The sequence below is a fragment of the Carcharhinus amblyrhynchos genome, chromosome 3, assembly GCF_965287045.1.
Source record: "Carcharhinus amblyrhynchos chromosome 3, sCarAmb.v2.hapA, whole genome shotgun sequence".
In the NCBI taxonomy this organism is placed as follows: domain Eukaryota; kingdom Metazoa; phylum Chordata; class Chondrichthyes; order Carcharhiniformes; family Carcharhinidae; genus Carcharhinus; species Carcharhinus amblyrhynchos.
In genome coordinates this window covers 64574617-64599425 of record NC_137326.1, presented here as the reverse complement: position 1 = coordinate 64599425, position 24809 = coordinate 64574617, and the positions used below count along the sequence as shown (strand labels likewise).

Here is a 24809-nt window from a genome sequence, read left to right as displayed (position 1 = left end):
TAACCTGTGCATGTCACACTTACAGACTGGGATTGGCATTTGTGATTTTCATTTTAGCACTGTTCACAGCCATTATTCCCCCAGCATTATTTTCTCCCAGTGCAGCCACACTAAACGCAATTGTTGGCAGATTCCAAAATACCTATGAGCAACGCTAGTAATTTCCCAAAGATGTTCAAACTGTTCATTAATTCTCTCCATCTTAGGAGACATAACGAGCCTCGATATTTGCTTCTACTACCATTCTCATTATACTCTGATGCAAGTCTCAGCTTTATTGAATTACACAAAAACATTAAAAACCTCAATTCTTTTTGAGACCAGACACTATGAATAATAGTGTAATTATGCTTATATAATATTCTTGCCAAGTATTAGTCCTAATGTTTCAAATGAAATTTAATGCAAAAATGGTCCACACTATTGAATGTGACTATGGAACTATTTAGGAAGATTTAAAATAGTTAATTACTGAATAAAGGAAGGGTATATTAGACAAACAGGTAGAATATCTTTCCAACTGTTTAAAAGTATTCAACTTCCTACAATGGACATTTAAATCTAGCAGCCATCTTTTCATGCAATTGCATTTCCTCAATAAGTACATATTCTCTTCCTGATGAAAATCATGTTTGAAGGGAGCCAGTTAGTTTTACAGAGAAATAGCAGATGAACTGCAGTGTCCCCATAATTGCCTCACGGTGGCCTAATCAGAAAATTCCCTCTCCTCCCCCAGTGCACAAAGTTGAACTTAGATTATTGATATAGTGCATTATACTTCTCTAGCCAAGTTAGAGTCATAATGGCTTGTTTTTAAGAAAGTACACAAATCTTGTGCGTGCAGCTTGATTTCATCACATTCAAGAGGAATTCCTTTAACAAACTGTTAACATCTTTATTTTCTTTAGACCAACAGCAGCCTGTATACAGTACAAAAACGCAATACAGTCAATTCAAGTGAAGCACAGCCACATACCTGGTCCAAGTGTAATTCTGATCCAAGCACAGAATTCTAAACGTATTATATCACTTTCCATCTCCCAAATAAACAGAATATCAATCCCAAGCATAATTTTTTAAATGCATCATCCTGCTCCAAGCATAATATTTCCTCAATTATATCCGTTTTCAGTGCTCAGCACATTGTATACTGTCAATCCATTTCCAATTTTCACCTAAACACAACAACACATTAGTAATTCAATTAAAACCACATTAGCACCTTCTTGAGTAAAGTTTCTTTTGTCACTTAAGTGTGAATGTGAGATGTTGAGATTAATATTAAATGCACAATGAATGAGTGGCCTGTGGTAAAACTACAAATGGATCATGCAGTCTATAGAAATCTTACGTTATTTTTGGCAAACTAGTGTTAAGACTATCTGTATATTTTTAAAGTGACACTGAACATAGGCAATAAACTAAAGTTCACACAACCAGAATTGACTTAATTGAGCAGCATCAGAAAATGATGGACACATTTACTACCAAATCCAACGTGTTATACCAATTTTATATAAAACAAGCCAAACAAGTTTTTTAGGAATAGCACAAGGAAAGCAAACTAAAATAAAGTGGGGTGAGGATATTCAAGAATAACCATCAGCCTGGGCATTTCACAAGTAAAAGTGTATTAAGTAAGATGGGTGATTGCAAAAGATGTTATGGGGATAGAGCCTGGGTGGGATTGTGGTCAGTGCAGGCCTGATGGGCCAAATGGCCTCCTTCTGCACTGCAGAGATTCTAATCGAACAATAATGAACAGCTACACAAAACTTTACCATCTGTGAATGCAACTTAAAAGCATGCAAGAGTACCTTTTGCGATCTAAGTGAAGCTCAAGCATTACTGAGCAACATATTGCTGGAAGAGCCATATACTTTTTAGTTTATGTTGAGATAAAGACTCTGAATGGACCCCTGCAGCAGTGTGACTCTCACTGAATTAGCTGCTTGCATGTGGAGCTTAGGCTTAGTCACTGCTCCTCTCTCCCCAAAACCATGTGCTCCATGACATAACACCCACAGTGCCTCCTGACTTAAATGTAAACTCCACAGTACCATTCATTTCAAGGTGAGCTACAATTAGAGACTACATAAGTAAATAGCACTATACAGTGGTGATCAGGCTGAAACATCCAGGTGGTCAGCAGGGGCAAAGTGAAAGGGACGACGAAAGGAACTATTTGCACTCAAATTTGGAAGTTCTTCAGCTTACCAGAGTAGCCAAGATCAAATGAGTAGAGTATCAAAGACAATGAAACAGGCAAATAATGAGTGGTTTGCTGTGCAGGGTACAAGCAGATTAAGCTACTGATGGGTAGGGTAGTAAATGGGCCCACTGACCTGTCAACACAGGAAATTACAGCTCCAGCATTATTATAAGATTGATGTAGGCCATATCTAGGGATGTTTGTTTCCTATATCCTTTTTTACACTGATCTATGCACGCAAGACATCTGAACATTCATAAAAGTGAAACCTTTTGTAAAAAGTGTTTATTTTAAAAAATGTTGCCGATGCCAATGGCATTGACAGCTCAGATAAAAGCCCGAACTTCCTCTTTCTGCATTACATACAGGAAGAGAAGTTTTGGAACTCCCTGAAGTAGTATACAGCTGCCTCATCAAAAAACAAAACAAAATACACGCCTTTGTAAGTTTTTTTAAAATCATATTAACTGCTACATTTTAAAATATCATTCAAATGGAGTAATCCAATATGAAGTTTCACTCTTTGCAAAAACTTTCTCAATACTTTTAGGAAGCATGGGAGCCAAAAACAGATCTTGACTTTTAAGCTCCTGAATACTTTAATGCATTAAAACACATTAGCTTTCCAAGGAGATTTAGAGTGCAATTCTACAGGCTGCTGCCTCATATCTGACTTGTACCCAAGTATCACTACACTAATCCCACAAACTACAGCAGCTGAAATACACCATGAATTTATTACCTCCAACCATTTTAGACAGTTCAAGCGTCCAAGAAAGCTAGTGAGTGTCAAGGTTTTTTTTATTAAAAAGGTACCAAATGCCAGAGTCATGATAATCCAGCTGTATTTAAACTAATGTATAAAAATCCCATTTTGTTAATTCTTTATTGTATGGTACACATGCTAGATGTGGAAGCATGTTGTGTTGGATTATCAATCGGCAATAAAGGAACAGTATACAGAATACTGGGAGATGCCTTTTATTTTAGGCAATGTAATGTAATGTAAGGCAAATGTAATGTAATGTAAGGCAATGTACATTTCTTTGTAATACAATTACAAACAACATAGCACCAACAGAGAATCACGAGTTAACAAAGAAATCGGATTTTCCCCTTTCTGTCATGCATGTCCAAAGACACTAGTCAGCAGCAATTGTTTTCATTCGGAGTCAGACAAAGGATCTGCATCCGATTCAGTTGAATCGGATTCAGTTTTCGATTCTTCCCCTCTCCTCCATTCTTTCAGGAGAAGCCTCCACTGTTCAGCTTGTAGCCATGCAGCATAAGCTGCATCTAAATAATCCTGCCTGTCTTCAGGCTTTTCCAAGCACAGCCTGAGCAACTGATCAAGTTGGTCTGAGGTAAGCCGATTCCTGCAGGAGAAATTAAGAAAAAAATTGTTCAATTGCTAATGAACTATATTAGGAACAAGTGTCGACGAATAGTCAACCCCAAGTGTACCTGTATTTGTTTTTTAACAAGTTCACTGCTGTAAATCCTACATCAGGTTCAGCAGTTGATGCAGACATCACCACACAAACCTCAGATAGTATTGAGAAGTTTGGATATTCTTTTCTCCACATATCAGAGTGTGCCAGATCAATGCAAACCTGTGGGGAGGAGAGGGTGGAAGAGCAGGTGGGGAAGGAAAAAAAAGGATATTTATTCTTGCTCTCAATATATAAATATCTTGTAAAGATTTGAAAATATTTTGCATGTGGAAATGGAATTCAAGTGAATTGCTACTTTTTGTACAAAAAGTGAGCTCACATTTCTATAATAAATATGATTCACTTCAACTTTGACATCAGGTTTCACAGTAGCAGGTTTATCTCTCTTCAATTCTTTCCACACTGCAACATTTAGCATGCAACATTCACAACACCAATCTATACACAAGAGTAAAAACATTTAGATAACATTAAATGTAACAATATTTTAAAACATTGCTTACTTCATCCAAACTCTCTCCTTTTCTGGATGCAATTAAGTATTTCATCTGATCCCACTCAGCAACTAAATCTTTTCCATCATTAGAAAGCAGGTCTGAAAAATGATTCTGGAGAGCTGCTGCTTCACTATTTCCATACTGAGCTAGCTTTTCAGGGTCAGACGGAATCCTATCTGGATCTAGGATACGAAAAGCTCTGATGATTGCGTTATCAGGGAACCGCTCCTTCAGACTGTCAACAATATTCTTCACCTAATAAAATTAAAACAAACTATTGTCAAAGGAAGCTAAGCAGGGCTGTTCTATGATGAAACATTATTGCCACCAGCCCATTTTTGCCAAAAATCAATTATTACTCGGCCATATCTAACCAAGGAATCTGGCATGCACAGTAAAGGAAAAAACACTCCATAACATATTAACTGAGTCCCAAATTCCACTTATAAAAGCAGCAAGAAAGTTCACCAGCAGTTCAAGTTAGTAACTATTACTTCAATAAAAATAGGAATAAATAGGACATTTTCAAGCTGGCAGGTTGTAACTAGTGAAGTGCCACATGGCGCAATACCAGAGCCTCAGCAATTACAACTCTACTTTAATAACTAAGACAAAAGACAAAGAATATCTTTAATTAAAGAGTAACTTCAATTGGCTAATGATACAAAGCCAATCGCGAATGTAAACTGTGGAGATGGGAGAGTTTAAGTAAATGGGCAATACAGTGGCATATGGCAACATAAGGAAGAAAGATTATTTACAACTAAAAATAAAAGATCAGATTTTTAAAAAATTTAAGACTTGAGACAAAAAACAGAAAATGCTGGAAAATCTCAACAGATATCTGTAGAGAGGAGAACAAAGCTGATGTTTCGCTCTGACATCCAGACTCAAAACACTAGCTCTGTTCTCTGTCCACAGATGCTGTCACACCTGCTCAGATTTTCCAATATTTCTGTTTTTGTTTCAGATTCCAGCATCTGCAGTATTTTGCTTTTAGACTAAGTGTTGATGATGAGGAGAGCTTTGGCTGTACTTACACAAGGAAAAGTTAGCATGCAACTACAGCAAGCAATTAGGAAGGCAAATGGTATGTGGGCCTTGAGAACAAGTACGAGGAAGATTTGCTTTTGCTGTTTCGACTTTGGTGACACAGCACATATCAGAAAAAGGATATTTGTGCCTTTGAGACAGTAAAGTTCTCATGGGATCAGTAGGTTGGCTTATGATGAGGCTGAGGAAACTGAGCCCATATTCTCTGGAGGCAAGGAGGAGAGATGAGAGAACACACAAGATTTTGAAGGGGCTTGACAGAATAGAGTTTCTTTCCCTTACTGGAAAATCTAGAACATGGGAGCATAGTCTTAAGATAAGGGATTCATAAGCAAAATTAATTCCCTCAAAGGGAGTTGACTAGCACAGAGGATTGCAGTATTCAGTCACAATATATTTAAGACATTTTTGCTCGCAGGGAATAGAGGAATATGCATAAACGTGGAGTCAAGGTGGACGATCAGCCATGATCCTAATAAAAGGTGGAGTAAAGTTAATGAAGTCATATGGCCTTAAGTTACGTTCTTAATTTAGTGGCAATATTTTTTAAAAGCTACTAACCAGAGTTTTAACAGAGACAGCTATCTCATCAGTAGCTTTGGCTGCTGTCTTATGAAGTATAGGTCCATGTGGTTTCCTTGCCATAGGTGGCCGAGAAAGAGCACCACTTTCTAGCAGTTGTATCCCCAGCAGAAAGCTGCTCTCCCATAATATATTGTTTCCAAGGTACTTGCATTCAAGGAGATTGATTGTTGCTTGAACCCTTTCAGGCACTCTGACTGGGTTCACAAATCTTTCCTGAAAAAACAGCGATAGATTGTCCAAGTGGTGGAGGAGATCTCTCAAGAAGAAAATAGCAAGTAGAATGCTGTAAATGTAAAGTGAGAAAAAAAACATTTCACAAACATTGGAACTGGTCACTGCAGCTACTGGATAACAATATTTTCCCTTAACGAATATAATGGTGAACTTTTAATAAGTTTTTTTTTAAAAAAAGGGAGCTGCGCTTTCGCAGCTCCTGTATAAAAAATAAGTTTAAAAACTCCTGAACCATGGTGCTAGCCATGATTCAGCCGCTAGTACTCTGGCCTTTGAGTCCAAAGATTGCAGGTTCATGTACTACACAAGGAACTGGAGTACAAAAAATCTAGAGTAACCAGAGGAAGTTCTGCACCAGAGGTATGATTTTTTACGAGGACAATCTCTGTAATGCAGGAGGCCATGAGGCCCATTGAGTCTGCACCAACTCTCCAAAAAAGGATTTCACCCCTCAACCATCCCTGCAACCCTGTGTGTTTACCATGGCTAATCCACCTGACCTGCTCATCCTTGAAGTGTGGGAGGAAACCAGAGCACCTGGAGGAAACCCATGCAGACACAGGGAGAACATGCAAACTCCAGAGTCACCCATGGCTGGAATTGAACCCAGCTCATTGGCACTGTGAGGCAGTAGTCTAACCACAGTGTCACCACAAATCACAATGGCCCCTCAGGTGGTTATAAAAGGTTCCACAGTCACCTACTGTGAAGATGAGGAGTGGCCAGTATCTTGGCCAATATTTACTCCTTAACCAACACCCAAAAACTAGCTCAGGTCATCATACTGCTTTTTGTAGGAGCTTGCGGTGTGCAAATTGGCAATTGACTTCCACACAATACAACAGTGAACAAACTTCTGAAGTACCTCACTGGCTGTATGGAATTTTAGGTGCTCTTGAAATGCACTAAGATGCCAGTATTTCTTTTCCATCATCCCCCACTCCAATAACAAACATTGTTAGTAAACCGTCACTGACAAGTGCAAGAAACAAATATTGAAACTTTGCAGTCCACAAAGTGTTAAATTTGAAAGCGAGAAATTACAAAGTTCAGCTGAATCAGCTAGAAAGGTACATTAGAAAGGGAGAATATAATACCGAGGCTGCTGGAGTTTAAGGAGGATGCTTTCCGCTGTGATGTCATGGTCACTGTAACTCATGTCAGAAAAATATATTATGAGAGTTTGGTAGGATTTGCAAATTGCTTGGATTGCCCTGCCTCGATTTATCCATTTGAGGTGGCATGCCTTTGCCAGTTTGATGGCGTTAGTCTCCAGGACATGGAGGATCTCTTCCAAACCGCTATGTTTAACAGTGGATCTTTTTTTGAAAGAGAGAGAAAGAAAAGTTACATGAAAGTCTTTTTTCCCCTCCTATAATACCAGCTCTTAACATCCAAATGTTGGATTACCAAGCTATAACTTCCTCAACCTTGATCAAAATAATTAAACATTGGACTTTGATTCCTCAACAAATAAAAACATGAGCAGTACACATTAATGCTGTAGTTAGAATTTGGTCTAAAGTGGACCAATTTTAGGGTTTTCTCATCTATACATCTCAGACAGGGGCTGGGAATCTAATCTTCCAAATATAGTGAGATCAAAATAACAAGAGAAAGGAACCTTAATAATCTCAACCTAAACAGTCTACACCCTGCAACACAAAAAACAAACAAAACACACAGACATAGCAGGAATAGGCCCCCAAGCCTGCGCCACCGTTCAATATCATGGCTAGTCTGATTGTAACTTCAACTCCCCATTCCTGCCTATCCCCAATGATCTTTCATCCGCATTGTTTTCCAAGAATCTATTTAGTTGTACCTTAAAAATACTCAAAGGCTCTGTTCCACTGCCTTTTGGAGGAAGAGTTCCAGAGGTCTCAACTTTGAGAGAAAAATAATCCTCTCATCTCTGTTTAATAATAAGACGACACTTATTTAAGACAGTAGGCCCTTGCACTAGATTTCCCTACACAAGGAAACATCCTCTCCAAATCCACCCTGTCAATGCCCCTCTGGATCTTAAATGTTTCAATCAAGTCACTCCTTGCTCCTCTAAACTCCAACAGATACAAGACTAGCATCTCTAATCTTTCCTCATAGGACAACATGCCCATTCCAGGTATTAATTTGGTAAATGACTTTCAATGCATTTACAACCCTTGCAAAATAAGGAAATTAATACTTCACACAGTATTCAAGTTGTTCTCTTAACAATGCCCTACATAACCCCTCTAATTTTGTAATCAATTCCCATCATAAGCATTCTATTACCTTTCCTAATTACTTACTGTACCTGCCTTTCATGATTCATTTCATGACACCCAAATCCCTCTGCACCTCACAGCAATGTCCCGCCACTTTGACTATGTTTTTTTGTTCTTTCTGCCAAAATGGACAATTTCACTTTCCCACAATATTTTTCATTGCTAGGTCTTGGACCACACACTTAATGTATCTCTACATCTGTTGCCTCCTTGTGTCCTCTTCACATCTTACTATCCTACCTACTTTTCTATCAGAAAATTTAGCAACTATATCTTCAGTCCTTTCATCCAAGTCATTTATATAAATTGTAAAATGTTGAGGTCCCAGGACTGATCCCTGTTGCACACCATTTGTTACATCTTACCAACCAGAAAAAGACACATTTAAGCCTCGTGTCTCCTGTTAGCTAGCCAATCTTTCATCCACACCAATATGTTAACCCCTACACTACGGGTTTTTTTTTTGCAATGACCTCTGATATGGATTTTGTCAAATACTTTCTGGAAATCTAAATACGATATATCTACTGGTTCCCCTCTGTCCACAGTACGTGACTCCTTCAAAGAACTCCAAATGAATTGGTTAAAGATAATTTTCCTTCACAGGACCATGTTGCCTCTGCCCAATTATCCTGAATTTTTCCAAGTGTCCTGCGATAACATCTTTAACAAAAGCTTTTTTCATTGTCTCTATGACAGATGTCAGGCTAACTGGCTAATAGAACCTTCCCCGAATCTAGGGAATTTTGCAAAATTAAAACGAATGCATCAACTATCTCACTCAACAGTTCTTTTAATGCCCCAGTATGAAGTACCAGAATATTTACCAGTATTGGAAATGGAATGGACCACCACGATGAAAGAAAGAGTCAAGGTATGATATTAGACAGTAAGGAATAACTTGATGCAATGTACTCACACCGCTAATAAGAATGGGAAACTGCACTAATCTAAGTAGCAAGTTCTGTAATGTTGACCAGGACAAGATGGGAAAGACACACTCAGTTTAATGGATTACAATGAATACTTTAGCAACTTGTGTCTGAAGTATAAAATAGGCCAAAGTATAATTATTTTTTCCAAAACAGAAAATGCCAGAAACATTCAAGAGATCATATGTGGAGAGAATAAACACAACTAAAGTCCTGGGTGTGATCACTGCATAAAGAACCCAGAACATTAGTTAGTCCATTCGGAGGTCAGGTAGCATTTTAGAGACAACATATTTATTAGTGCTCCAAGTTCTCCAAGCACCAGGAACACAAGCTGGTTTATACTTTAATGACACTACATGACCTGTGGAACGCTTTCTGCTTTTTCTCATTTGGTTTCAGAAAAGCAGCACCTGCAACTCATTTTATTTAGATTACTACAGCTAGGTTTAGGCAGAGACTCTTTTACCTGGAAATGTATGAATAGATAGCTTTGAAGCAACCGTCTATTTCTTGAAAGAGTGTAATTTCATTGTATGAATCCTTAATGGCCAAAGCCTCCGAATGTACCACAAAATGCTGTCCAAGCAGCCATGGAATGTCTACCTATGGTATAGGCAAGAAATCATTCAATTAAAATTCATTGCAACAGCCTTCATAGCCTTAAAGGGCATTGATAATGGAAAAGTTAAAACTTAAATATGCCTGGAATTACATACCCAGCAGTCTGGGTTAAAAAAATATTTTCTAAAGTAAACATGACCAGATACTGACTTACAATAGCTTCTGTTAAGCAAAATCTTGCCTTGAAAATTGTCATCCTGGTTTTCTAATCTCTCCATTGCCTGATCCTGCCTTGTGAGCCCCTTCCAATCCTACAGCTCTTCAACATATCTGTGCTCCTTCAATTCTGGCCTGAAGCATCCCTAACTTTAATCGCTCCATCATCAGTGACAATACCTTCAGCTACCCAGATCCTAAGCTATGGAATCTCTTCCCTGATCTTTTCCACCTTGTTACCTCTCCTAACGCATTCCTAAAACCTCAATCTTCGGCCAAGCTGGTGGTCATCTGTCTTAATATCACCCAACATGGCTCAGTATCTAATTTGATTGGTAACAGTCCTGTGAAGTGCCTTGGAACGTTTTACTATGTTAATTGCCCTACATTAATATATTTGTTGTTTTTATTTGTTCAATGGGAATGCACATCCATGCCCATTTAAATCTTCCAAGATGATAACTGCATTGGCATATTTCCATTTATTCCTTTCAAGAGATTGAGGGGCTACCCTGCAGGCTCCCAAAATACTAGCTGGGTTGCAAATAATTCAGTATCAGCCCTTCTAAAAATAATGTTGCTATCCAAAGTTTTTGATCAATGCACCAAAGTGATGGACCTGGAAACTGCTATACCAACAAACAATGACAGAATCTGATTGTTAGACATACTGAAATCAGGAGAAAGGGAATATGTATAGCTTCTCAGTATAGAGTCATCACGTAATATAACGCAGGATAGCAGCTGGCTGACAGGAAAGTTGGAGTGGAAAGTTCTACCTGTAAGAAGAAACTACAAAATTAACTTTAAAACAAAAGGGTTAAAATCCAGGCTTCCAGGAGGGCATGTAAAGGATGCGCTTCCCTGTGAATATACAGGAATGACGCATGAAAAAAATAGTCATCTTCGAAGGCAATTTCAATCAACTCAATAATAATTTGGGAAAAATCAAGTGGCTTGAAGTTGGAGTTGCTAATCTCAATGCACAGCTGCTTCAACATAGAATTACAGTATCCCTAAAGTGCAGTAAGAGGCCATTCATGCGATTAAGTCTGCACAAATCCTCCGAAAATCTCACTAGGTCCATTCCTCATCTTATCCTCTTAACTTCACTCATTGAGCATGGTCAATCCACCTAACCTGCATTTCTTTGGACTGTGGGAAGAAACTGGAGCACCCAGAGGAAACTCTCACAGACACAGGGAGATCGTGCAAATTACACACAGTCATCATAGACTGGACAGTTTGTGTGTCAGTGAATCACCTTGATTAGAGAAAATGAATGTCATGGCTCCTTCAGGACAGGGACCACAGAACCATTAACTGCAACGTGACCTGGGATTCAGGAAAAACCCAAAACCAGTAGCTGAGTGTTTACTCCATAGGAATAGAGCATTATCTGAAATTAATTGTGGGTAGTCATTCAGCAGCATTACAGTAAACAAGTGAAACATCTTTTAAGACATAATCTTGAGCATTCAGAACAAACACAACAGCAATTCAGACTAAACAGACACAACCTCAAATTAGAAAACAAATTAAAGGCAATACAAGGTAACTCGAACAAAAATAGATGAGAAACACAGGGATAAATGTAAGGATGTGCAGAAACACGTTTTAAGAGTGATTTGAGGAGCTTAAAGAGACTAAAGCTTCGTAGAAATTCACTGCACAGGAGAATTTTTAATCCTTTTCTTTCCACGCCAGCTCTTAGCTAGATCAATTTAAATCTAATGTTACAAATCAGAGAAGAACCTCTTTCTTCAACATTTACAGGGACAATGTCTGCAACATGTTCTTCACAAACAGTCTGGACACAAGCAAAATTGAAGACTGATAGAAATGAGATAAAATTCTAGAAAGGTTACAAAATGCATCCATGAAGAGACCATGGAGGAAATTTTTTTTTAAAAGCGATGTGATCCTGAGTCATAGAACATAACAGCGCAGTACAGGCCCTTTGGCCCTCGATGTTGCACCGACCAGTGGAACCAATCTAATGACCCTCTTACCTAAACTATTCCAATGTTATCCATATGCCTATCCACTGACCATTTGAACGCCCTTAAAGTTGGTGACTCCACAACTGCTGCAGGCAGGGCATTCCACGACCTTACTACCCTCTGAGTAAAGAACCTACTTCTGACATCCATCCTATAATTACCATCCCTTAATTTAAAGCTACGTCCCCTTGTGTTAGCCATCACCATCCGAGGTAAAAGGCTCTCACTGTCCACCCTATCCAATCCTTTGATCATCTTGTATGCCTCAATCAGGTCACCTCGTAATAATATAGGTATAGGACAAAGGATGGTATAGGACAAAGGCAATGAACATGCAAACATGTGAACAGACAAAATAGGAGCAGAAGTAGGTCTTTCAGCCCCACAAGTCTACTCTGCCATTTAACAAGATCATGGCTGACCTGTTTGTGTTTCAAGTTCAACATTCCTTTCTACCCCCAGTAACCTTTGATTCCTTTTCCTAACAATAATTTCTCTGCCTTAATTCTCTCCAATGAAAATAACCTCAAGTCCCTCAGCCTTTCCTCATAAGACCATCCCACCATACCAGGCAACATCCTGGTAAACCTCCTCTGCACCCTTTCCAATGCCTCCACATCTTTCTTATAATGTGGCGACCAGAACTGTACGCAATACTCCAAGTGCGGCCGCACCAGAGTTTTGTACAGTTGTAACATGACCTCACGGCTCCGAAGTTCAATCCCTCTACCAATAAAAGCTAACACACCGTACACCTTCTTAACAACCTTATCAACCTGGGTGCCAACTTTCAGGGTGCTATGCACATGTACCCCCAGATCTCTCTGCTCGTCCACACTACTATGAGTCCTACCATTAGCCCTATATTCTGTACTCCTGTTATTCTTACCAAAGTGAATCACCTCACACTTTTCCGCATTAAACTCTATCTGCCACCTCTCGGCCCAGCTCTGCAGCTTATCTATGTCCCTCTGCAAACTGTAACATCCATCCTCACTGTCTACAACTCCTCCGACTTTGGTGTCGTCAGCAAATTTACTAATCCATCCTTCTACACCCTCATCTAGGTCATTTATAAAAATAACAAACAGCAGTGGCCCCAAAACAGATCCTTGAGGTACACCACTTGTAACTGATGAACTCCAGGTTGAATATTTCCCATCGGGCAGGAGAGGCACCAACTGGTTACAAGCAAGCTAAGAGGTAGTGCAATATTCAAAAAAGGGGAGACCATTAGAAACAAGCAACAAAGGTTGTTTGATTTTAACTTCAAGTCAGTGTAAACCAATGGATTCAATGGGGTGTTTACAAAGATATTGCACAAATCAAGTCAACATCAACTAACATGGATTTAGAAAAGGGATAATCTACATGATTTCATTAAGAAAGTGGCCTGAAGACACATTGATTTAATGTTGTCTGGAAGCTTTGGGACAAAGGTTTAGGAACTTGGGAGTAAATCATTCTATTATATGGCGCAAGAGGTGATCATGTGGCCCATTGAGACTGCGGCAGTTCTAAGAAAGAGTTCGCAATTTCACACCCTGATCTCTCTCTGCAGACCTGCAATTTTCTTTCAGTATCCAAATCTCTTTTGGAAGTTACTACTCAAAACTGCTTCTCTCATCCTTTCAGATGAGATCATTGTTAAAATTTGTCATCTCTGCATTCTTTTGCCAATCATTTAAAATCTCTATCCTCCAGTAACCAACCTTCTAGTCAGTCGAAACAATTTCTTCCATTCATGATTTTGAACACCTCTATTAAATATCCCCCCGAACCTGCTCCGCGCAGAGACGAAGAACCCCAGCTTCTCTGGTCTTTCCACATAACTCAAGTCTCTCATCCCTGACATCATTCCAGTAAATCGGCCCTGCACCATTTTCAAGGCTTAACATCCTTTCCTAACAATGCTCAGAATTGGACATAAAAAGTATCTCAACGCTGACCTGGAGTTTTAAGTTTGCATCAACAATTTGAACTTAGAGACCCCCTGGTAAATATGTAACTGACACTAAATGAAGGGCGAGAGTGGATTGGAAGGAGGCAATAAGAAACATTCAAGAATTGGAATCCAGAAAATAAGAAAGCAAAGGTTCAATTATGAGGAACAACTGAAAAAATAGGCTTTTTAAAGTTGAAAGGAAATTGAGTAGTGATAGAGAGCCATTACGAAACAGGAGACCTTTTGTCTTTCCAATTACCTTTTGAAATCATTGATCATCTCCACTTTCACTGGGACCAGAGTGCTGGTGAATCGAGTAAAGAGGACTGTAAACAGGGCTTTAAACTAATTGGGGGGGGGGGGGGGGGGGGGGGGGAGAGGAGGGTACAGGTAAGGAGGGTACAGGTAAGGGAAGAGGCCGAGGATGTCCCAATAATAGAGGGAGTAGGGGGCGTGAGTATGGTTGGTGGCGTTACGGCAAATAGGGTCCAGGTGAAGGCTGGGATGAAAGCACTTTATCTGAATGCACGCAGCATTCGGAATAAAGTGGATGAGCTGGTGGCCCAGATCGGCACAAATGGATATGATCTGGTGGCCATTACAGAGACGTGGCTGCAAGGTGACAGGGACTGGGAGCTGAATGTCCAGGGGTATCAAGTGTTTAGGAAGGATAGGTGGGAGGAAAAAGGGGGAGGCGTAGCTCTGCTGATTAAGGATAGCATCAGGGTGGTAGCAAGGGATGATATTGGAGCCAAGGAGCAGAAAGTGGAATAGTTGTGGGCAGAGATTAGGAACAGCAAAGGGAGGAAGACGCTGGTGGGTGTCGTCTATAGGCCCCCGAATAATGATCTGGAGGTGAGGCGGGCTGTTAACGCGCAAATAAGTGCGGCGTGCAGGAATGGGACGGCCGTAGTTATGGGGGATTTCAATCTACATATAGATTGGTTGACCCTTGTTGGACGCGGTGGGCTCGAGGAGTTGTTCTTGGAATGCTGCCGGGATAGTTTCCTGGAACAGTGTGTGTCGGAGCCAACGAGGGAGCGAGCTATCTTGGATCTGGTGCTATGTAATGAGGCGGGTAGAATTAGGGACCTTGCGGTGAAGGATCCTCTTGGGGAGAGTGATCATTGTATGGTGGAGTTTCTGGTGCAGATGGAGGAGGAGAAAGTGGCGTCCTTTGTTTGAACAGAGGGGAGTACGGTAGGATGAGAGAAGAATTGGCGAATGTGGACTGGGGGAGCGCATTGGAAGGAAGGTCTGCTGAGGAGCAGTGGAGGATCTTTAAGGAGATCTTTCTTGGTGCTCAGCAGGAATTTATTCTGATGGTCAAAAAGGACAGTAGGAAGAGAGGTAATAAGCCGTGGATAACGAAGGTGGTGAAGGAAAGTGTTAAATTAAAAGCGGAGGCGTTTAGAGTAGCTAAGAGTAGTGGGCGAGAAGAGGATTGGGAGAGGTTTAAATGTCAACAAAGATTGACAAAGAAGTTGATAAAGGGTAGGAGAAACTATGAAGCAGGGCTAGCGCTTAATATAAAAAAGGACAGCAAGAGTTTTTATAAATATATAAAAAGGAAGAGGCTGGCTAGGGTGAACATTGGTCCCTTAGAGGATGAGAAGGGGGACATGGCTGAGGTCTTGAATAACTTTTTTGTTTCTGTCTTCACGGAGGAGGACGTGAATAATTTGCCGGGTGTTAGAGATGGAAAGGTGGTAGGACTGGAGGGTCTTAATGACATTACTGTTACTAGAGAGGCGGTGCTCAACAGACTGGAGGGGTTGATTGTGGACAAGTCCCCAGGACCGGATGGAATGCATCCGAGGGTTCTGAAAGAAATGGCGGAAGTGATAGTGGATGCCTTGGTGGTTATTTTCCAGACGTCGCTGGATTCCGGGGAAGTGCCGGAAGATTGGAAAACGGCTAATGTTACACCGTTGTTTAAGAAGGGTGCCAGGCAAAAGGCAGGGAATTATAGGCCGGTTAGTTTAACGTCTGTTGTAGGTAAAATGTTAGATTCCGTCATCAAGGAGGAAACAGCGAGGCATCTTGAGAGGAATTGCTTGATAGAGCAGACGCAGCACGGTTTCGTTAAAGGGAAGTCGAGTCTGACAAATTTACTGGAGTTCTATGAGGATGTGTCTAGGGCGGTGGATAGAGGAGAGCCGGTGGATGTGGTCTTTCTTGATTTTCAGAAGGCGTTTGACAAGGTACCTCACAAGAGGTTATTGCAGAAGGTCAGGGGACATGGAGTTGGCGGTAGGGTGTTAGCGTGGATAGAGGATTGGTTGTCAAATAGGAGGCAGAGAGTGGGGGTCAACAGGTGCTATTTGGATTGGCGGATGGTGACTAGTGGAGTGCCCCAGGGGTCGGTGCTGGGGCCTCAGCTATTTACCATTTATATAGATGATCTGGAGGAGGGAACTGAGTGTAGGGCGTCGAAATTTGCCGATGACACCATGATTGGTGGAACAGCAAATTGTGCGGAGGGTGTGGAGAGTCTGCAGAAGGATCTAGATAGGCTGGGCAAATGGGCCAGGAAATGGCAAGTGTGAGGTGGTCCACTTTGGTAGGAAGAATGGTAGGAAGGATTATTACTTACATGGCGAAAAACTGCAGCAGGCGACGGTGCAGAGGGACCTCGGGGTCCTCGTGCATCAGTCGCAAAAACCCAGCTTGCAGGTGCAGCAGGTGGTCAGGAAGACGAATGGGATGCTGGCCTTCATCGCGAGGGGGATTGAATATAAAAGTAGGGAGGTCTTGCTGCAGCTGTATAGAGCATTGGTGAGGCCGCAGCTGGAGTAGTGTGTGCAGTTTTGGGCGCCGTACTTACACAAGGATATTTTGGCCTTGGAGGGAGTGCAGAGGAGGTTTACTAGGCTGATGCCGGAGCTGAGGGGGTTGAGCTATGAGGAGAGGCTGAATAAATTAGGCTTGTACTCATTAGAGTTTAGAAGAATGAGGGGAGATCTCATTGAGACGTATAAGATGATGAATGGGATGGATAGGATAGAGCTGGAGAGACTCTTCCTGCTCAGAAAGGATAGTAGGACTAGGGGGCACAGCCTCAAGATAAAGGGGGGGCGGTTTAGAACGGAGTTGAGGAGGAACTTCTTCACTCCAAGGGTGGTGAATCTCTGGAATTCTCTGCCCGTTGAAGTGGTGGAGGCTACCTCGCTAAATATATTTCAGACGCGGGTAGATAGGTTTTAGGTAGGCAAGGGGATTAAGGGTTATGGGGAGAAAGCGGGAAAGTGGAACTGAGCCACGTCAGATCAGCCATGATCTTACTGAATGGCGGGGCAGGCTCAAAGGGCTGGATGGCCTACTCCTGCTCCTATTTCTTATGTTATGTTCAATCAAGTTACCCCTCACTCTTTTAAACTCCAGTTAAAATATACCATCTGCATCTCCTGTCCAAAACCTTAAAATCAGCATTTCCCAGTCCTTGTATAATTAGTGTATTTTCCTCATCTATTTTGTTCAACTCTGTCATGACTCTGTATAGCCCTATCAAACCTCTCCAAGAAACATAACCTCAGATTCTCTAACCTAGCCCTGAAGCTGAAATCTCACATTCTAATTCCACCATTCTGCACCTCCTCGAGAACTCCAACATTCTTTCTAAGGTGTGGTGGCCAGCATTGAAGGGAATACTCTAGTTGGGGCATAACCAGAGTTTTAATTAAAAGATTCAGCATAACTTCCCTGCTTTGTATTCAATGCTTCGAATTATGAAGCCCAAGATGCCATATGCTTTGCTAACCACTTTTTCAATATGTGCAGTCTTGCACAAAAACCCACAGATCCCTCTGTTCCTGCACAGTTTCTGAATTATGCTATTAAGTCTATATTGCCTCTCCCTGTCCCTAATGCCAAAATGCATCACCTCACACTTCTCTGTATTATGGTCTGCCACTTGCCTGCCGAGACAGAAGGATATATGATTGCAAATGGAAATGTAAAAAATAATTCTGAATGTTATCAAGGAGCATTAAACCTCAATGCTCAAGAAATACAATTATAGACAAGAGTCACTGAGGTTTAAACCACATAACCAGTAGGAATACTTTAATTTTGAACGGTTGAACTAAGATTGGGCAAATCATCTCGCCATCTGACGTCTTACTACCAAGAGTGAGAAACATTTATTACAAAAGCATGTAATAAAATGCTTTTTAATAATAAATAATAAATTTATGTTTAATGCTAGTAATGTTAATAAAATGCTAGTAATATTTACTTGTTATTCAGTTGCTGAGTGCATCTTCTCCTCCCTCCAATCCACTTGCAACCCACCTTTCTCCAACTGTGCTAGTTTGCAACAGACCTACTCCTACAACTCCTTTATAATGTAAATGCATGCATGCTTCCCAATATTATTGCACCAGTCAACGTGCTGGAGTAAGCTAATACCAATAAGATGTATGACTGACTGCCATCTGAGCAGGCACAGCACAAGACTGTAATCTTGAGAATTGGTGTTATTATTCTCCATAAAATGTAAAATTCACGTAAGAGTATCACAGTATAATTAATACTTATTGTCAGTGGACAAGTTCCTTAAACGTTTCTGTAAAATCAAGAATGAGTTATTTCTTTGAATGGAATACTCGCTTCTTCACAAAAGCATATCACTTGATCAGTCTAATTCCAGGATTCTGACACGGTGACAGTGAAAGAACGTCAATGTATTTCCAAGTCAGAATGGCAAGTGATTTGGATGGGAACCTCTAGTTGGTGGTTTTCCCATATGTCGGCTGCCCTTGTCCTTCCAGATGATATCTACCGCGGGTTTGGAAGGAAGCTTGGTGAGTTTCTGCATTGTATCTTGCAGATGGTACACAACTGCCACTGTATCAATGGTAGAAAGAGAAATGCTTGTGGATGGAGTGCCACTCGTGCAAGCTGCTTCGCCCTGGATGATACTGAGCTTCGAGTGTTGTTGGAACTGCATTCATCCAAGCAAGTAGAATTTTCCACTGCACTCCCGACTTTGCGGAGTCAGGAGTTGAATTACTTGCTACAGGATTCCTAGCCTTTGACTTGCGCTGGTAGCCGCAGTATTTGTGTAGTTGATCAAGCTGGATTTCTGGTTAAACCCTTTCCCGCCACTCCCCCCACCCCAAAGCAGCAATGATTAGATTCTCTCTTGTTGAAGATGGCCATTGCCTGGTACTTGTGTGGCACGAATGTTACTTGTCACTTTTCAGCCCAAACCTGAATATTGTCCAGGTCTTGTGGCATTTGACATGGTATCTGAGGAGTTGTGCATGGTGCTGGATACCTTAAGATGGAAGGAAGGTAAACTTAACTCTAGTCAAGGGCAGTCACTCATCTCACTTCTGGAATTCAGCTCTTTTGTCCATGTTTGAACCAGGTGAGGAGCTGAGATACCCTGGCAGAGCCCAAACTGAGGTCATTGCTCAGTGACTGTTTTATTCAAATAGCATACATCCAAGTGGTCACTAATACTATTTCCACCTCCATAGCAGTTTGCCATTCTGTGCCTGCCTTAACTCACCTGCTACTGCTAGCTGCTACCATTGCTTTCTCTAACTTGACTATAATACACTGTACACTGGCCTCCCACATTCAACCTTCCAAAAACCTGAAATAATCCAAGATTTTTGCCAATGACCTAACTCGGAAAAAAAAGCCCTGTTCATCCATCACTATGCTCATTGACCTACTCTTGCTCCCAGTTAAGCAATGCCTCAATTTAAAAATTCTGATTTCAAATCCCCTGATGGCTTCATCCTTCCCCATTTCTAATCTCGAGCCACAAATCCTCCTCAAATGTCTGCACTCACCTAATTCCAGCCTCTTCAACATTGCAGATTTTAATCACCCCACCTTGGTAGCTGTGTCTTCAACTCCCCTTAGGGAATTCCTTCACTAAAAGCCTCTGCCCTTTTCATCACCTTGCTTTCCTTGCCAGATGCTTCTTTAAACCTTCCTCATTGAGCAAGTTTTTTGGGATCTGACCCAAATTCTCTTTCTGTGGCCCAGTCTCGTATTGTTTTATAATAATGTTCCTCTGGGGCACATTAGGGGGTTTTATTACATTAAAGGTACTGTTAATGTAGCTAAGGAGGAAAACAATGCAAAATAGAAATACTATTTAAGATACTCTTCTCAAGCACAATATAAATTCTTAGACATTTATCTCAAATTTGCAAGTTAAAAAATGCACTTTGTGCCAGAAAATTACAATGTCTAGTTCCACAGACCAGAAATTGCATAGGAAATTTCCATCGGATAAAGAAATATTGGTGAGATTACCAGCTGTTTATCAAGAAGTGACTGTATGGTCAGGCTACCATCCTTCTTGCTGTCAACTGGATTCAAGTTGATTGAAATCAAAAGTGAAACACACCAGCTTTCTCTGCTGGAGAGAATTTATTGACTTAGCTCACAATCAACATTAGTGCAACCAGTGTCCCAGCTATCCCCATGTACAGGTGTACAAATACCCATTACCTGATGCGATTAATTAAACCATAACCATGTGACTAGAGATTGATAACTGTAACCTTTAAAGTCAAGGTCTATCATACTGTCTCCTTGATCAGTTCTTAGATGAACAAATGGGAGGAGACCAATTGGCCCTGTGAGTCTGCCCTACCATTCATTGTGATCATGTTTGATCACCCAACTCAGTAACCTGTTCCTGCTTCCTCTCCCCCCATATCCTTTGATCCCCTTTGCCTCGAGCTATATCTAACTGCTTCTTGAAAACACACAATGTTTTGACCATAACTGCTTTCTGCTATTAAGGAGAATCCTAAGGCGTTCTACAGGTATGTCAAGAACAGAAGGTTGGTTAGGGCAAGATTAGGGCCAGTTATAGACAGCAGAGGGAAGTTATGTGTGGAACCGGAAGAGATTGGAGAGGCATTGAACCAATATTTCTCTTCGGTGTTCACGCAGGGGGACAAGAATATAGCTGAGGAGGACACTGGGTTGCAGGGGAGTAGAATAGACAGTATTACAGTTGATAAGGAGGATGTGCTGGATATTCTTGAGGGTTTGAAAATAGATAAGTCCCCTGGTCCGGATGGGATTTACCCTAGGATTCTCTGGGAGGCAAGAGAAGTGATTGCAGAGCCTCTGGCTCTGATCTTCAGGTCGTCGTTGGCCTCTGGTACAGTACCGGAAGATTGGAGGTTAGCGAATGTTGTCCCATTGTTTAAGGGGAACAGAGACTTCCCCGGGAATTACAGACCGGTGAGTCTCACTTCTGTTGTGGGCAAGGTTTTAGAATAAATTATTAGGGATAGGATTTATAGTTATTTGGAGAGTAATGAATTGATTAGAGATAGTCAGCATGGTTTTGTAGCGGGTAGGTCGTGCCTTACTAACCTTATTGAGTTTTTTGAGAAAGTGACCAAAGAGGTGGATGGGGGTAAGGCAGTTGACGTGGTATATATGGATTTCAGTAAGGCGTTTGATAAGGTTCACCATGGTAGGCTCCTGCAGAAAATGCAGATGTATGGGATTGAGGGTAATCTAGGTAATTGGATCAGGAATTGGCTAGCAGATAGGAGACAGAGGGTGGTGGTTGATGGTAAATATTCGTCATGGAGTTCGGTTACGAGTGGTGTGCCTCAGGGATCTGTTTTGGGGCCACTGCTGTTTGTAATTTTTATTAATGATCTGGATGAGGGTATAGTTGGGTGGATTAGTAAATTTGCTGATGACACCAAAGTCGGAGGTGTGGTAGATTGTGAGGAAGGGTGTCATAGTTTGCAGGAAGACTTGGACAGGTTGCAGAGCTGGGCCGAGAGGTGGCGGATGGAGTTTAATGCGGAGAAGTGTGAGGTAATTCACTTTGGTAGGAATAACAGATGTGTTCAGTATAGGGCTAACAGGAGGGCTTTGAATAGTGTGGATGAACAGAGGGATCTAGGTGTATGTGTACATAGATCCCTGAAAGTTGGGAATCAAGTAGATAGGGTTGTTAAGAAGGCATACGGTGTCTTGGCGTTTATTGGTAGGGGGATTGAATTTAGGAGTCGCAGCGTCATGTTGCAACTGTACACAACTCTGGTGCGGCCGCACTTGGAGTACTGTGTGCAGTTCTGGTCCCCACATTACAGGAAGGATGTGGAGGCTTTGGAGATGGTGCAGAGGAGGTTTACCAGGATGTTGCCTGGTATGGAGGGGAGGTCCTATGAGGAGAGACTGAGGGATTTGGGGTTGTTTTCGCTGGAAAGAAGGTGGCTAAGAGGGGATCTTATTGAAACATATAAGATGATTAGAGGTTTAGATAGGGTGGACAGTGATAGCCTTTTTCCTCGGATGGAGAAAGATAGCACGAGGGGGCATGGCTTTAAATTAAGGGGGGGTAGTTATAGGATGGATGTCAGGGGTAGGTTCTTTACCCAGAGGGTGGTGGGGGAATGGAATGCCCTGCCTGCTGCGGTTGTAAATGCGCCTAGTTTGGGGGCGTTTAAGAGATCCGTGGATAGGTTTATGGACGAAAAGGGATTGGTTTAGGTTAGTGGGTCATTGTTTTTTAACTGGTCGGCGCAACATCGTGGGCCGAAGGGCCTGTTCTGCGCTGTAATGTTCTATGTTCTGTGGTAGGGAATGCCACAGGCTGATCACTGTGTGAAAAAACTTCTCATCTCAGTCCTAATTGGTCTATCCTGTATCCTGAAACTGACTCCTGGTTCTGGACACTCCCACCATCCTTCCTACATCTATCCTGTCCAGTCCTGTTAAAATTTTATAGGCTTCTGTGAAATCCCCCTCATTCTTCTGAACTCCTGTGAATATAATCCTAACCGACTCAATTTCGCTTCATACATCAGTCCTGCCATCCCAGAAAATCAGTCTAGTAAAACTTTGCTGCACTCCCTCATAGCAAGAGCATCCTTCGTCAGGAAAAGGAGATCAAAACTACGCACAATACTCCAAGTGTGGTCTCACCAAGGCCCTGTATAGCTGCAGTAATACAGCCCTGTTCCTGTACTTCAATCCTCTCGCTATGAAGGTTTACATACCATTTGCTTTCTTTATCTTCTGTTGCACCTGCAGACTTGCATTCAGCAACTGGTGTACAAGGGCACGCAGGTCTCATTGCACATCCCCTCTCTTAAAATTACCACCTTCAGTCTTTTTCCTTCTTTAACTAACATGCTTTTAAAATGCAAGCCCAGCATCACACCAGTATTTTTACAGTCTATTTTCCTATTCTTCTAAACCTTATTGATATCTGCACGATGACACTTAAAGAGCAGTCACCCATAATTAGAAATAAGTTATTCTGTAGCCCACTGTAAGGCTACATAATACTACGGGCGCAGTTGTTGGCTCTCTGCCTTGAAACAGCTGCAGCTGCAATAGAAAGGGTTCCACAGATTATCACTCAGTTGCTGAAAGGTGCAGTGCAAATGGAGAGGAGGAGAATATACTCACTATCTAGATAGGGTAGATAGGTTTCTGATAGACAGGGGAATTAAGGGTTATGGGGGGAAAGTGGGAAAGTGGAGCTGATCCACTTCAGATCAGCCATGATCTTATGGAATGGCGGGGCAGGCTTAAAGGGCTAGATGGCCTACTCCCGCTCCTATTTATGTTCTTATCTGAATACAATTCAATATTTCCAGCATTCTTAAGACTTCGTTCTGAAAAGGGATTCCAAGAACTAAATGTATTTTTAATGGGAAGATTGAGAGGAGTCATACTCTTGTTCTCAATGTCAACTTCTATCTAACTTCTCACTGATCTCAGCTTTTTATGAAATAAACAAATTGCGTAGATTAGAAGAAATGTTTGAATGTGCCTGTTACAGACTGAATTTAACTGCAAGAAAACTAGCAAAATCTCGGCCATAAGTTAATTTTGCATCTTTTGTAAATTAGTCATTGGTTGAATGAATTCATGATGATGGACAGCAACACAGATTTCTCCAGCAACTTACATAGAACACTACAGCACAAACAGGCCCTTCGGCCCACCAGTTGCGCCGATCACTTGTACACCTACTAAGCCATAGACCTATCTATAGCCCCCAATCCCATTAGATCCCATATACGCATCCAGAAGTCTTTTAAAAGGCCCCAGCAAGTTCGCCTCCACCACCACCAATGGCAGCCGATTCCATTCACTCACCACCCTCTGAGTGAAAAACTTACCCCTAACATCTCCTCTGTACTTGCTTCCCTGCACCTTAAATCTGTGTCCTCTCGTAGCGACCATTTCAGCCCTGGGAAATAGCCTCCGAGAATCCACCCTATCTATTCCTCTCAACATCTTATAAACCTCTATCAGGTCGCCTCTCAACCTTCGTCTCTCCAGGGAGAAGAGTCCCAGCTCCCTCAACCTATCTTCATAAGGCATGCCTCCCAATCCAGGCAACATCCTTGTAAATCTCCTCTGCACCCTTTCAATAGCTTCCACATCCTTCCTATAGTGAGGCGACCAGAACTGCACACAGTACTCCAAGTGGGGTCTGACAGGGTCCTATAAAGTTGCAGCATTACCTCCCGACTCCTAAACTCAATCCCTCGATTGATGAAGGCCAGTACACCATAAGCCTTCTTGACCACATCCTCCACCTGCGAGGCCGATTTAAGAGTCCTATGGACCCGGACCCCAAGATCCCTCTGCTCTTCAACACAGCTAAGACTCCTACCCTTGATATTGTATTCCTTCATCCCATTGGTCCTGCCAAAATGGACCACTACACATTTATCTGCGTTGAAGTCCATCTGCCACTTCTCCGCCCAGTCTTGCGTCCTGTGTCCCGCTTGAACTTCTGACATCCCTCCAGACCATCCACAACACCACCAACCTTCGTATCGTCTGCGAACTTGCTAACCCATCCCTCCATTTCCTCA

At 41.6% G+C, this 24809-nt stretch overlaps 1 protein-coding gene across 5 annotated transcripts in view; it reads right to left on the bottom strand.

The window, feature by feature from the left end:
• The window catches only part of nckipsd (NCK interacting protein with SH3 domain), a 257102-nt gene that overhangs the window by 176426 nt on the left and 55867 nt on the right, over positions 1-24809 (bottom strand). For 2 of the 5 annotated variants that reach the window (XM_080184829.1, XM_080184836.1), the window contains 6 exons: positions 9707-9843; positions 7133-7354; positions 5778-6084; positions 4170-4418; positions 3677-3825; positions 882-3588 (listed from right to left, as the gene is read on the bottom strand). The exons of 2 other annotated variants lie outside the window; for them this stretch is intronic. In XM_080184829.1, the coding sequence (XP_080040955.1) occupies positions 3375-3588; positions 3677-3825; positions 4170-4418; positions 5778-6084; positions 7133-7354; positions 9707-9843 (1278 nt within the window). In that variant the 3' untranslated portion in view covers positions 882-3374. Of the gene's footprint in view, positions 1-881; positions 3589-3676; positions 3826-4169; positions 4419-5777; positions 6085-7132; positions 7355-9706; positions 9844-24809 lie in introns of those variants that run through there. One more of the 5 variants, XM_080184853.1, reaches the window with a different exon arrangement.